We start from the raw sequence: 13,374 nt of genomic DNA, 5'->3' as shown, positions 1-13,374 counted from the left end.
GTAGGAGCTGAGACTATACATTTTGGTGTCAGTGGTTCCTTAAAGTCACGGTCAATCAGATCGTTTACAAGAAGAAAAAAAATGCTGCGATTTACCATCACTAAAAACAAACAGGACTTTCAGTCATTTTAAAAAAAGAGTGATAAACTTATACTTTCTGAGACACGGCTTCCTCGCTAAACTCAGCAGCTCCGGCCGCCCACGTCACAACTCTCTTTTCTCAATTAAAGTCCTATTTATTTTCAGTGATAGGAAATCTGAGCATTTAAAAGAACGCTAGGATTTCCTATCACTTTAATAAGTGCAGTTTAGGAATATAAAAATTAGAAGCAGTTCAAGCTTCATAGAATTGTATACATTGTATCCACCTAAATATAGTATCACTTAAAGGGACACTAAACACAAATTGTTTTCTTTCATGATTCAGATAGAGCATGGAATTTTAAACAATTTTCTAATTTACTGCTAGTATAAATTTTTCTTCGTTCTCTTGCTATCTTTATTTAAAAAGCAGGAATGTGATGCATAGGAGCCGGCCTATTTTTTGTTGAGAACCTGGGTTATGCTTGCTTATTGGTGGGTAAATGTAAGGCTCCAATAAGCAAGCGCTATCCATGGTGCTGGACCTAAAATGGGCTGGCTGCTAAGATTTACGTTCCTGCTTTTAAAATAAAGATAGCAAGAGAAGGAATACAAATTGATAATAGAAGTAAAATAGAAAGTTGCTTTTAATGTCATGCTCTATCTGAACCATGAAAGAAAAAAATTGGGTTCAGTGTCCCTTTAAAGGGACATGATACCCAAATGATGAAGCACTTGAAACTGATGTAAAAAGCGGACTAGAAAATATCACCTGAGAATCTCTATGTAAAAAAGAAAGATATTTTACCTCAAATTTCCTAAGTATTCACACCCCACTGTAAAGAGACTTTAAAGGGACATAAAACAAGTTGGGATAGAGACAAAATATAATATGTACTTTAATTACTTTACGTCCACATTTATACTGCAGTGCCTCGCCATTAACCCTTTCATTTAAGTTTCCGAATTGTACTGCTCTAACTCCCTCCACACATTTCATTCTATGGCTGTATCTATATCTATTGTTATTTTGGTAGAATTCAAAAGTGAACAGGGATTATCTGCTGGAGCATGCCTTGAAGTTGTGAACTCAGTTGAAATACAATGTCTGTGTCTAAACACTGATAAGGGGGGTGGAGCACAGTGCTCCAGACAGCATAGCTATATAAGTATTTTTGCAAATTATTTTAAAATACTTGCCAGCAATTTTAAAACAATTTTTTTATGCAAGCTATTTTTAATTAATTACCCTTTTTAGGATATGCACAGATATCAACCTGTTTTATAGCACTTTAAGCAGCTAGTCAGGATGCTTGTCCCAGGACTAGCTAGGGAGTGTATATCTGTCATGTGCAGGCACAGTCATGTTATTTACCTATTAAGTTTAAGGAAGTTCAGTGAAATCTCATGAGATCACAGCAAAGGCCAATAATTACCTCATCACCACTGATGATGATTGGCTATTGGTTTTTGTTTTTCAACTTGCAGCTCCACAGAAGCTGAAGTATAACTGTTAACACAGCACTTACTCTGGTGAGTTGAATATATTGTGAGGTAAAAAAATCTTCCTTTTTTTTTTTTTTACATAGAGATGTTCAGGTGATATTTTCTTATAAGTGTTTTACAGTTATGCTGCATCACTTTTAAGTGAGTTAGCATATAAGTATTATGTCTCTTTAAGTGTTTTTAATTTTGGTTGAATATTTTGTTAAAATAAAGTATTGAGTGAATAAATAACCGCATAATCATATGTTTATTTCTTTCAATACCATTGTTCTCACTTTTAATTTATATGTGGTGGTAACATCCTTTACCATGTTGAATATTTCATCTTTGGTTCAGCAAGAGGCTGCTGTTGGGCAAATTGCTATGGATAACAGTAAAACGTCTATGAACGAACACACTGTATCTAAAAGATTTCCTTGCACCAGTTCAAGTAGTTGAAATTATTTATGAATTAGAAGACATATACTTTGTTTTTTTGGCTTCTGGTATAGTGTTGGCAGCATACACAGGTTAAACAAAAGATGGAGAAAGTGTGTGTATGTGTGTAATAAGTGCGTGGTGTATAGGGTGTGTAATTTGTGTAGTGTGAGTAACGTGGGTTTAGTGTGTCTGAAATGTGTGTATGTTGTGCATGTAGTATATGTAATGAGTGTGTAGTATGAAATGTGTGTATATTGTTCATGCAGTATATGTAATGAGCGTGTAGTGTGAAATGTGTGTATATTGTTCATGCAGTATATGTAATGAGTGTGTAGTGTGAAAAGTGTGTATGTTGTGCATGCAGTATATGTAATGAGTGTATAGTGTGAAATGTGTGTATGTTGTGCATGTAGTATATGTAATGAGTGTATGTTGTGCATGCAGTATATGTAATGAGTGTGTAGTGTGAAATGTGTGTATGTTGTACATGCAGTATATGTAATGAGTGTGTAGTGTGAAATGTGTGTATGTTGTGCATGCAGTATATGTAATGAGTGTATAGTGTGAAATGTGTGTATGTTGTTCATGCAGTATATGTAATGAGTGTGTAGTGTGAAATGTGTGTATGTTGTGCATGCAGTATATGTAATGAGTGTGTAGTGTGAAATGTGTGTATGTTGTGCATGCAGTATATGTAATGAGCGTTTAGTGTGAAATGTGTGTATATTGTTCATGCAGTATATGTAATGAGTGTGTAGTGTGAAATGTGTGTATGTTGTGCATGCAGTATATGTAATGAGTGTGTAGTGTGAAATGTGTGTATGTTGTGCATGCAGTATATGTAATGAGTGTGTAGTGTGAAATGTGTGTATGTTGTGCATGCAGTATATGTAATGAGCGTGTAGTGTGAAATGTGTGCATGCAGTATATGTAATGAGTGTGTAGTGTGAAATGTGTGTATGTTGTTCATGCAGTATATGTAATGAGTGTGTAGTGTGAAATGTGTGTATGTTGTTCATGCAGTATATGTAATGAGTGTGTAGTGTGAAATGTGTGTATGTTGTGCATGCAGTATATGTAATGAGTGTGTAGTGTGAAATGTGTGTATGTTGTGCATGTAGTATATGTAATGAGTGTGTAGTGTGAAATGTGTGTATGTTGTGCATGCAGTATATGTAATGAGTGTGTAGTGTGAAATGTGTGTATGTTGTGCATGCAGTATATGTAATGAGTGTGTAGTATGAAATGTGTGTATATTGTTCATGCAGTATATGTAATGAGTGTGTAGTGTGAAATGTGTGTATGTTGTGTATGCAGTATATGTAATGAGTGTGTAGTGTGAAATGTGTGTATGTTGTGCATGCAGTATATGTAATGAGTGTGTAGTGTGAAATGTGTGTATGTTGTGCATGCAGTATATGTAATGAGTGTGTAGTGTGAAATGTGTGTATATTGTTCATGCAGTATATGTAATGAGTGTGTAGTGTGAAATGTGTGTATGTTGTGCATGCAGTATATGTAATGAGTGTGTAGTGTGAAATGTGTGTATATTGTTCATGCAGTATATGTAATGAGTGTGTAGTGTGAAATGTGTGTATGTTGTGCATGCAGTATATGTAATGAGCGTGTAGTGTGAAATGTGTGCATGCAGTATATGTAATGAGTGTGTAGTGTGAAATGTGTGTATGTTGTGCATGCAGTATATGTAATGAGAGTGTGTAGTGTGAAATGTGTGTATGTTATGCATGCAGTATATGTAATGAGTGTATAGTGTGAAATGTGTGTATGTTATGCATGCAGTATATGAAATGAGAGTGTGTAGTGTGAAATGTGTGTATGTTGTGCATGTAATATATGTAATGAGAGTGTGTAGTGTGAAATGTGTGCATGCAGTATATGTAATGAGTGTGTAGTGTGAAATGTGTGATTGTAAAATAAAAACACTTCCATCATGTTGGTAAACAAATACAACAGTATTATCAATGAAGTTGTACAATAAAAAAAATATAGCATAAAACAATTACAACCAGTCCAGGTATTAAAATACTGACAAATATTATGAATTTAGTGTAGAAGTGGGCATAACTGAAATTATATAGGCAGCGGCTTTATGGAAATATATGAAGCTCAAGTATCTTTCGCATACTGACAATTCCCAAAATGTTGCACCAACAAAGCAGAAAAAAAAGTAATAAAATGGTTGTACAATCAATTCTCTTAGAGGGTTAATTATAAAATAAAAGTAATTTTCTTTATTTGTGAAGATGGCAAAAAGACATGAACATTGCAGATTCATGTCTTGAAGCAAAGAATTCTTATTGGAATCCTATATTTTTGCTAAATAGTTTTGTTATGACCAATAAGAATTTAAAGGGACATTTGGAGTGCAGAACAGCTTTGAGTAATCAGGCCTGCGTGTCACTTGGCCGAGTTTCTTTCTTCTCCAGTATATTGCTTAAGATGGAGTCATAGTATGGACTAAATACCAGTTTATTGTAGTTGACAAGACGTGCAAATCTGACAGCAATCTGCTCCAGTTCTTTCTGAATGGAGCCCAGTCCCCCTGGTAATTGGGGGAGCGACTTCTGACTACTGGAGGATAAACAGCTCAATAAAAAACTCTGGATCCTTGAATCTGCAAAGAAAAATGCAAACAGATTATAATAATATAAAGTAAATCTACATCTATAGAGAAATATGTGCACAGGATATGATACTTATTCTTGAACAGTTCATTTAAAAAAAAAGTGTCAGGTACATAATTATTAAAGTAACAAGACTAGAAATTAAATATACAAAATAAAAATCTATATTTTGTATCATATTCTATCTAATACTAATCAGTGAAATCCCCCAACCTCTATGTGGGACAGGGCAGAATTATTCACCACCCCCCTTTTACTACATTTAAAGGGACGCTGTCAACTTTTATTGGTTTTCTTTTAAAAATGGGTATTTAACCCTTTGAGTGCTAAGCACTTTCCCACCTGGGTGCTAAGCTGTTTTAAGACTTACACTGTTGGAAAGGTTAGCTGCTTAGATGCCTGAGATACAGGCTTCTAAGCAGCATGCCCCCTGCTCCTATACTTAACATTGTGAATTTTAAATAAAGTTGTGCGGTGACGCCATCACGTCATTGTGTGTGATGTCACCGCTCATAACGTGAAGTCCCGGCAATGCCTGTCACTATGCAGGCCCGATCGCCATGATAGGAGCGGGTGGGAGCCCCCAGATCTCCCTCAAGGCGGGAGAGTGCTAGCGACAGCTCTGAGCCATCGTTAGCACCAGAGTAGGAAACTCTGCGACGGCTCAGAGCCGTCGCTAGCACTCAAGGGGTTAAAAATAGATTTAAGTTTTTGTATTTTGGGAAAAAAAATTGAAATCTTCTTGTAGAGGTATGTGTCTCTCCATCTGTAAATCATAGACAGTTGTTCTTATCATTGAGAACCCGCAAGTAGCATGAGACTAAGGGGCCGATTTATTAACAGTCGGACGGACATAATCCGCTGTAGCGAGTCATGTCTGCCCGACATTGCTGAATGCCGACAGCATACGCTGTTGGCATTTAAAACTGCTTGTGCAATGCCGCCCCCTGCAGATTTGCGGCCAATCGGGGTGTCAATCAACTTGATCATATGCGATCGGGCAGATTAATGTCCGCAGCCTCAGAGGTGGCGTACGACTTAAGACCACTGCTTCTTAACTCCTGTTTCTGGCGAGCCTGAAGGCTCGCGCAGAAACAGGGGCTTTCAGGGCCATTCTGCCCTTAAGAAATTGGCCCCTAATGCTGCAGTATTAGTTCAACTTAAATTTAAACAACCTTTACATGTTTTCAGGCAAAAACTATTTATTTCATGTAATTGGCAAGAGTCCATGAGCTAGTGACGTATGGGATATACAATCCTACCAGGAGGGGCAAAGTTTCCCAAACCTCAAAATGCCTATAAATACACCCCTCACCACACCCACAATTCAGTTTTACAAACTTTGCCTCCTATGGAGGTGGTGAAGTAAGTTTGTGCTAAGATTTCTACGTTGATATGCGCTTCTCAGCTTTTTTGAATCCCGATTCCTCTCAGAGTGCAGTGAATGTCAGAGGGATGTGAAGAGAGTTTTACCTATTGAATGCAATGGTCATCCTAACGGGGATCTATTTCATAGTTTCTCTGTTATCGGTCGTAGAGATTCATCTCCTACCTCCCTTTTCAGATCGACGATATACTTTTATATAACATTACCTCTACTGAATCTCGTTTCAGTACTGGTTTGGCTATCTGCTATATGCGGATGGGTGTCTTTCGGTAAGTATGTTTCATTTACTTAAGACACTCTCAGCTATGGTTTGGCACTTTATATATAAAGTTATAAATATATGTTTGTACTTATATTTGCCATGATTCAGGTTTATCAGTATATTTCCTTTTTGCAGACTGTCAGTTTCATATCTGGAAAATGCATTTTTTTTTTCTTTTTAAATTTCTTACCTGGGGTTTTCAGATTTACTTTTTTCTAAGTGCGGGCTGTATTAAGCTTGCGAGAGCGCTAAATGCTATAATTTATTGCGTCATTCTTGGCGCAAGACTTTTTGGCGTGAACATTAGGTCTGTTGACGCAAATTCGTCATTTCCGGCGTCTTAGTTGGCTCTGAGTGTTTCACGAGGTTGCGTCATCTATGGTACTCGTGTTAAGTTCCGGACGTTTTTGGCGCCAAAAAATATTTTTTCTGTTTGTTGAGCGTCATAGTTGGCACCAAATATTTTCATTATTTAAAACCCCATTCCTTTTGCCTCTGGTCTTTTTTTCAAATGTCAGAGGCCTATGCTTTTGCATTTTTTCCAATTCCTGAAACGGTCTTATAAGGAAATTGATAATTTTGCTTTATATGTTATTTTTTCTCTTACATATTGCAAGATGTCTCAATCTGATCCTGTCTCAGAATCTGCTACTGGAATTCTGCTGCCTGATGTTGGTTCTACCAAAGCTAAGTGCATTTGTTGTAAACTTGTGGTAACTGTTCCTCCAGCTGTGGTTTGTAATAGTTGTCATGATAAAATTTTACATGCCGATAATGTTTCCATCGGTAGTAGTTCATTACCTGTTGCTGGTCCATCAACATCTAATGTTCAGGATATTCCTGTAAATTTAAGAGAATTTGTTTCTGATTCCATTCAGAAGGCTTTGTCTGCCATTCTGCCTTCTAATAAACGTAAGAAGTCTTTTAAAACTTCTCATAGAGATGATGAAATGACCGACAACATACTGATTTATCTATCTCTGATGAGGATCTGTCTGATTCAGAGGATCCTGCTACAGATATTGACACTGACAAATCCTCTTATTTATTTAAAATAGAGTATATTCGTTCTTTATTAAAGGAAGTATTGATTGCATTAGATATGGAGGAGACTAGTCCTCTTGATACTAAAACTAGTAAACGTTTAAATTCGGTTTACAAACCTCATGTAGTTATTCCAGAGGTTTTTCCAGTTCCTGATGCTATTTCAGATACGATTTCTAAGGAATGGAATAGACTGGGTACTTCTTTTACTCCTTCTTCAAGGTTTAAAAAATTGTATCCTTTGCCTACTGATTAGAGTTTTGGGAAAAGATCCCCAAAGTTTATGGGGCCATCTCTAATCTTGCCAAGCGTACTACTATTCCTACGGAAGATATTACTTCTTTTAAAGATCCTTTAGATAGGAAGCTTGAATCTTTTCTAAGGAAAGCTTATTTATGTTCAGGTCAGCTTCTTAGGCCTGCTATTTCTTTGGCTGATGTTGCAGCTGCTTCAACTTTTTAGTTGGAAACTTTAGCGCAACAAGTATCAGATCATAAGTTGTATAGCATTGTTAAATTAACTCAACATGCTAATAATTTCATTTGTGATGCCATTTTTGATATCAGAATTGATGTTAGATATATGTCTTTAGCTATTTTAGCTAGAAGAGCTTTATGGCTTAAATCTTGGAATGCTGATATGACTTCTAAATCGACTTTGCTATCTCTTTCTTTCCAAGGTAATAAATTATTTGGTTCTCAGTTGAAGTCTATAATTTCAACTGTCACTGGGGGAAGGGAGCTTTTTTGCCTCAGGATAAAAAATCTAAGGGTAAATTTAAAGCTTCTAACCGTTTTCGTTCCTTTCGACAAAATAAGGAACAGAAACCTAATCCTTCCCATAAGGAATCTGTTTCCAATTGGAAGCCTTCCTCAATCTGGAATAAATCCAAGCCCATTAAGAGATCTAAACCAGCCCCCAAGTCCGCATGAAGGTGCGGCCCTCATTCCAGCTCAGCTGGTAGGGGGCAGATTAAAAATTTTCAAAGATGTTTGGATGAATTCAGTCCAAAATCATTAGATTCAGAACATTGTCTCTCAGGGGTACAGAATAGGTTTCAGAGTAAGACCGCCTGTGAGAAGTTTCTTTCTCTCACGCATTCCAGTGAACCCAGTGAAAGCACAGGCTTTCCTGAAGTGTGTTTCAGACCTGGAATTATCTGGGGTAATCGTGCCGGTTCCTTTTCAGGAACAGGGTCTGGGGTTTTATTCAAATCTGTTCATTGTCCCAAAGAAAGAAAATTCATTCAGACCAGTTCTGGATCTAAAAGTCTTGAATCGATTGGTAAGAGTACCAACATTCAAAATGGTGACTATAAGGACTATTCTGCCTTTTGTTCAGCAAGGGCATTATATGTCCACAATAGACTTACAGGATGCATACCTTCATATTCCGATTCATCCAGATCACTATCAGTTCCTGAAATTCTCTTTTCTAGACAAGCATTACCAAGTTGTTGCTCTTCCTTTTGGCCTAGCGACAGCTCCAAGGATCTTTTCAAAGGTTCTTGGTGCCCTACTCTCTGTAATCAGAGAGCGGGGTATTGCGGTGTTTCCTTATTTGGATGATATCTTGGTACTAGCTCAGTCTTTACGTTCTGCAGAATCTCACACGAATCAACTACTGTTGTTTCTTCAAGAACATAGTTGGAGGATCAATTTAACAAAAAGTCCTTTTTAGGTTTCCAGATAGATTCAGTATCCATGACTTTGTCTCTAACAGACGAGAGACATTTAAAGTTGGTTGCAGCCTGTCAGAACCTTCAGTCTCAGTCATTCCCTTCAGTAGCCATGTGCATGGAGGTTTTAGGTCTCATTTTCACATGAGACCTCTTCAACTTTGTATGCTGAACCAATGGTGCAGGGATTATACAAGGATATTACAATTAAGATCCTTAAATCCCAATGTTCGACTATCTCTGACTTGGTGGTTGGATCACCATCATATAGTTCAAGGGGCCTCTTTTGTTCGGCCAACCTGGACCGTGATTACAACAGATTAAAGTTTTTCAGGTTGGGGAGCTGTCTGGGGATCTCTGACAGCACAAGGGGTTTGGAAATCTCAAGAGGCGAGATTACCAATCAATATTTTGGAACTCCGTGCGATTCTCAGAGCCCTTCAGTTTTGGCCCCTATTAAAGAGAGAGCCGTTTATTTGTTTTCAGACAGACAATGTCACAACTGTGGCGTATGTCAATCATCAGGGTGGGACTCACAGTCCTCAGGCTATGAAAGTAGTATCCCGGATACTTGTTTGGGCAGAATCCAGCTCCTGTCTAATTTCTGCGGTTCATATCCCAGGTATAGACAATTGGGAAGCGGATTATCTCAGTCGTCAAACTTTACATCCGGGAGAGTGGTCTCTTCACCCAGATGTGTTTTCTCAAATTGTTCAGATGTGGGGGCTTCCAGAAATAGATCTGATGGCATCTCATCTAAACAAGAAACTTCCCAGGTACCTGTCCAGGGATCCTCAGGCGGAAGCAGTGGATGCATTGACACTTCCTTGGAGTTATCAACCTGCTTATATTTTTCCGCCTCTAGTTCTTCTTCCAAGAGTGATTTCCAAGATCATCATGGAGCAATCGTTTGTGCTGCTGGTGGCTCCAGCATGGGCTCACAGGTTTTGGTATGCGGATCTTGTTCGGATGTCCAGTTGCCAACCTTGGCCACTTCCGTTAAGGCCAGACCTTCTATCTCAAGGTCCGTTTTTCCATCAGGATCTCAAATCATTAAATTTGAAGGTATGGAAATTGAACGCTTAGTGTTTAGTCATAGAGGTTTCTCTGACTCAGTGATTAATACTATGTTGCAGGCTTGAAAATCTGTTTCTAGAAAGATTTATTATCGAGTTTGGAAGACTTACATTTCATGGTGTTCTTCTCATAAATTCTCTTGGCATTCTTTTAGAATTCCTAGAATTTTACAGTTTCTTCAGGATGGTTTGGATAAAGGTTTGTCTGTAAGTTCCTTGAAAGGACAAATCTCTGCTCTCTCTGTTTTATTCCACATAAAAATTGCTAAACTCCCTGATATTCATTGTTTTGTACAGGCTTTAGTTCGTATTAAGCCTGTCATTAGATCAATCTCTCCTCCTTGGAGTCTTAATTTGGTTTTGAAGGCTTTACAGGCTCCTCCGTTTGAGCCTATGTATTCTTTGGACATTAAATTGCTTTCTTGGAAAGTGTTGTTTCTTTTGGCCATCTCTTCTGCTAGAAGAGTTTCTGAATTATCTGCTCTTTCTTGTGAGTCTCCTTTTCTGATTTTTCATCAGGATAAGGCAGTTTTGCGGACTTCATTTAAATTCTTACCTAAAGTTGTGAATTCCAACAACATTAGTAGAGAAATCGTTGTCCCTTCTTTGTGTCCTCATCCTAAGAATTCTTTAAAAGGATCTTTACATTCTTTTGATGTGGTGAGAGCTTTGAAATATTATGTTGAAGCTACTAAAGTTTTCAGGAAGACTTCTAGTCTATTTGTTATCTTTTCTGGTTCTAGGAAAGGTCAGAAGGCTTCTGCCATTTCTTTGGCATCGTGGTTAAAGCTTTTGATTCATCACGTTTATTTGGAGTCGGGTGAATCCCCGCCTCAGAGGATTACAGCTCATTCTACTAGGTCAGTTTCCACTTCCTGGGCTTTTAAGAATGAAGCTTTAGTTGATCAGATTTGCAAAGCAGCAACTTGGTCTTCTTTGCATACATTTACTAAATTCTACCATTTTGATGTTTTTTCTTCTTCAGAAACAGTTTTTGGTAGAAAAGTTCTTCAGGCAGTTGTTTCAGTTTGATTCTTCTGCTTATATTTTCAGTTTTTTTCTTTTCCATTATAAGATTAAAACTTATGATTTGGGTTGTGGATTCATTTTTTTCAGCGGAATTGACTGTCTTTATTTTTTATCCCTCCCTCTCTATTGACTCTTGCGTGGAGTTCCACATCTTGGGTATTGATATCCCATACGTCACTAACTCATGGACTCTTGCCAATTACATGAAAGAAAACATAATTTATGTAAGAATTTACCTGATAAATTAATTTCTTTCATGAGGCCCACCCTTTTTATGGTGGTTATGATTTTTTTTTTTTGTATAAAGCACAATTATTCCAATTCCTTTTGTTGATGCTTTTTACTCCTTTCTTTATCACCCCACTTCTTGGCTATTCATTAAACTGAATTGTGGGTGTGGTGAGGGGTGTCTTTATAGGCATTTTGAGGTTTGGGAAACTTTGCCCCTCCTGGTAGGATTGTATATCCCATACGTCACTAGCTCATGGACTCTTGCCAATCTGAAAGAAATGAATTTATCAGGTAAATTCTTACAGAAATTATGTTTTTGACACATGTAAATGTTTCTTTATCATATGCAGGACAACTTTTAAGAGCAATATCCCTTTTAAAGGGATAGTAAACGTCCCTTTGCACTATGTGCAGAATTATGTATCATACTCAAGCCCTTTTGTTTCAAATTGATCCTCTAAATTAGTAATTTGGCACATACAACTATACTTATCTCTTGTCTTAAAAATGCTGTGCAGAAGAGGATAGCTTCAAAAAGTGCGTCACGGGTTCACTGACTAATCACAGCAAGCTCCATGGCGCCATCTACTGCATATAGCATGCTCCTGTGCTAAGTAAAGGTGTCGGCTGCTAAAAACATAAATACCAACATTTTATGACTCTATTTAAAATTATCTTCACTACTGGGAGCTAGCTGCTTATTTGTTGTTTTATATATATATATATATTATTATTTTTTTTTTACACCAAGATATCTACACATTGATATTAATATGATGCATTTTACAAGCTATATGATTGGTTTATAGGTTGCCATAACTACTATATTTTTGGCGCAATTTTCAAATGGTTGGGAGTGTGGTTACACACATATTTAAAGAAGTTGTTTGTCATACTTGTTTTATGGTCTGAGGAAGGGGTGTTTTTGTGACCCTGAAACATCGCCAATATGGAATAAAGTTTAAAGATTGTATATTCAACAAATCCAGTGAGTGCAGTCCTTTTGTCAGAACTGTTACCTAAATGATCTAGCACCCTGGTTGCTGACTTTATATATATATATATATATATATATATATATATATATATATATATATATATATATATATATATATAATCCTCGCTTATACCTTATTTTAAGGTACTGCAAAGCCTCAGCACACTACCGAACAATTAAAAACAATTGAAACCCACGCAATTGGGATTCTCACCTGAATATTGCAGAGTTATTTTGTATCTGCTTCTGGCAATCTAAAAAGCATTACTGGGCTAAAATGCTGCACCCAGGTGGTAAATCGCCATAGAACAGGCTAACAATGGTATTGAGCCAGTTGTTCGTTCCTGTGAGTGCACTTCTCTCTGTATGTATTTAGTCTCCCTATGGGAAAAAGGGGCAACCAGACGTGGACTCCTTGCTCAGTGTGCTTAGAGGAATATGGCTATACCTCACTGACGAGGCAAAATGAAGGCCGAAACGATCGTCTGGGGTTGCTGTGTTCCTTGTTCAGAGAGGAATTGCCTGGTATTTCGGCGCTGGACTGACTGTAATAGACGAGATCAGACTGATATACTACAGGAGAGTTCTACTCTGTGAAAAGCATTACTGGGCTAAAAAGCTGCACCAAGGTGGTAAATCGCCATAGAACAGGCTAACAATGACGTTTCGGTACCGGACTGGTAACAATTGTTTTGGAGATACTTGAACTACCCATTGAAAAAGATGCCAGTCCGGTACAGAAACGTCTGGGGGTATTTTGTGCAGTGATATGCTGAGATAATGAGGTGAATAAATTTTATCACTTTCAAGACCAGTGAGTGCAGCGTTTTATTCTTAAAGAGGATAAAGGAACTTTGTTTATGTGTTATACGCAGCACCCTGGCAGTTGCTTATGAGGTCCTAGTGAGTGCACCTGGAATTGGATTGGTATATATATATAATCCTCGCTTATACCTTATTTTAAGGTACCTCAAAGCCCCAGCACACTACCGAACAATTAAAAACAATTGAAACCCAC

At 37.4% G+C, this 13,374-nt stretch overlaps 1 protein-coding gene across 4 annotated transcripts in view; it reads right to left on the bottom strand.

The window, feature by feature from the left end:
• Positions 1–4,236: 4,236 nt before the first annotated feature.
• Positions 4,237–13,374, bottom strand: part of TCP11L1 (t-complex 11 like 1) — a 91,740-nt gene continuing 82,602 nt past the window's right edge. For all 4 annotated transcript variants that reach the window (XM_053720414.1, XM_053720412.1, XM_053720413.1 and 1 more), the window contains one exon: positions 4,237–4,642. In XM_053720414.1, the coding sequence (XP_053576389.1) occupies positions 4,413–4,642 (230 nt within the window). In that variant the 3' untranslated portion in view covers positions 4,237–4,412. The remainder of the gene's footprint in view (positions 4,643–13,374) is intronic.

Source organism: Bombina bombina, chromosome 7, assembly GCF_027579735.1.
Source record: "Bombina bombina isolate aBomBom1 chromosome 7, aBomBom1.pri, whole genome shotgun sequence".
In the NCBI taxonomy this organism is placed as follows: Eukaryota; Metazoa; Chordata; class Amphibia; order Anura; family Bombinatoridae; genus Bombina; species Bombina bombina.
Note: the sequence above shows the minus strand (reverse complement) of the source record. Positions and strands in the feature narration are given on the sequence as shown.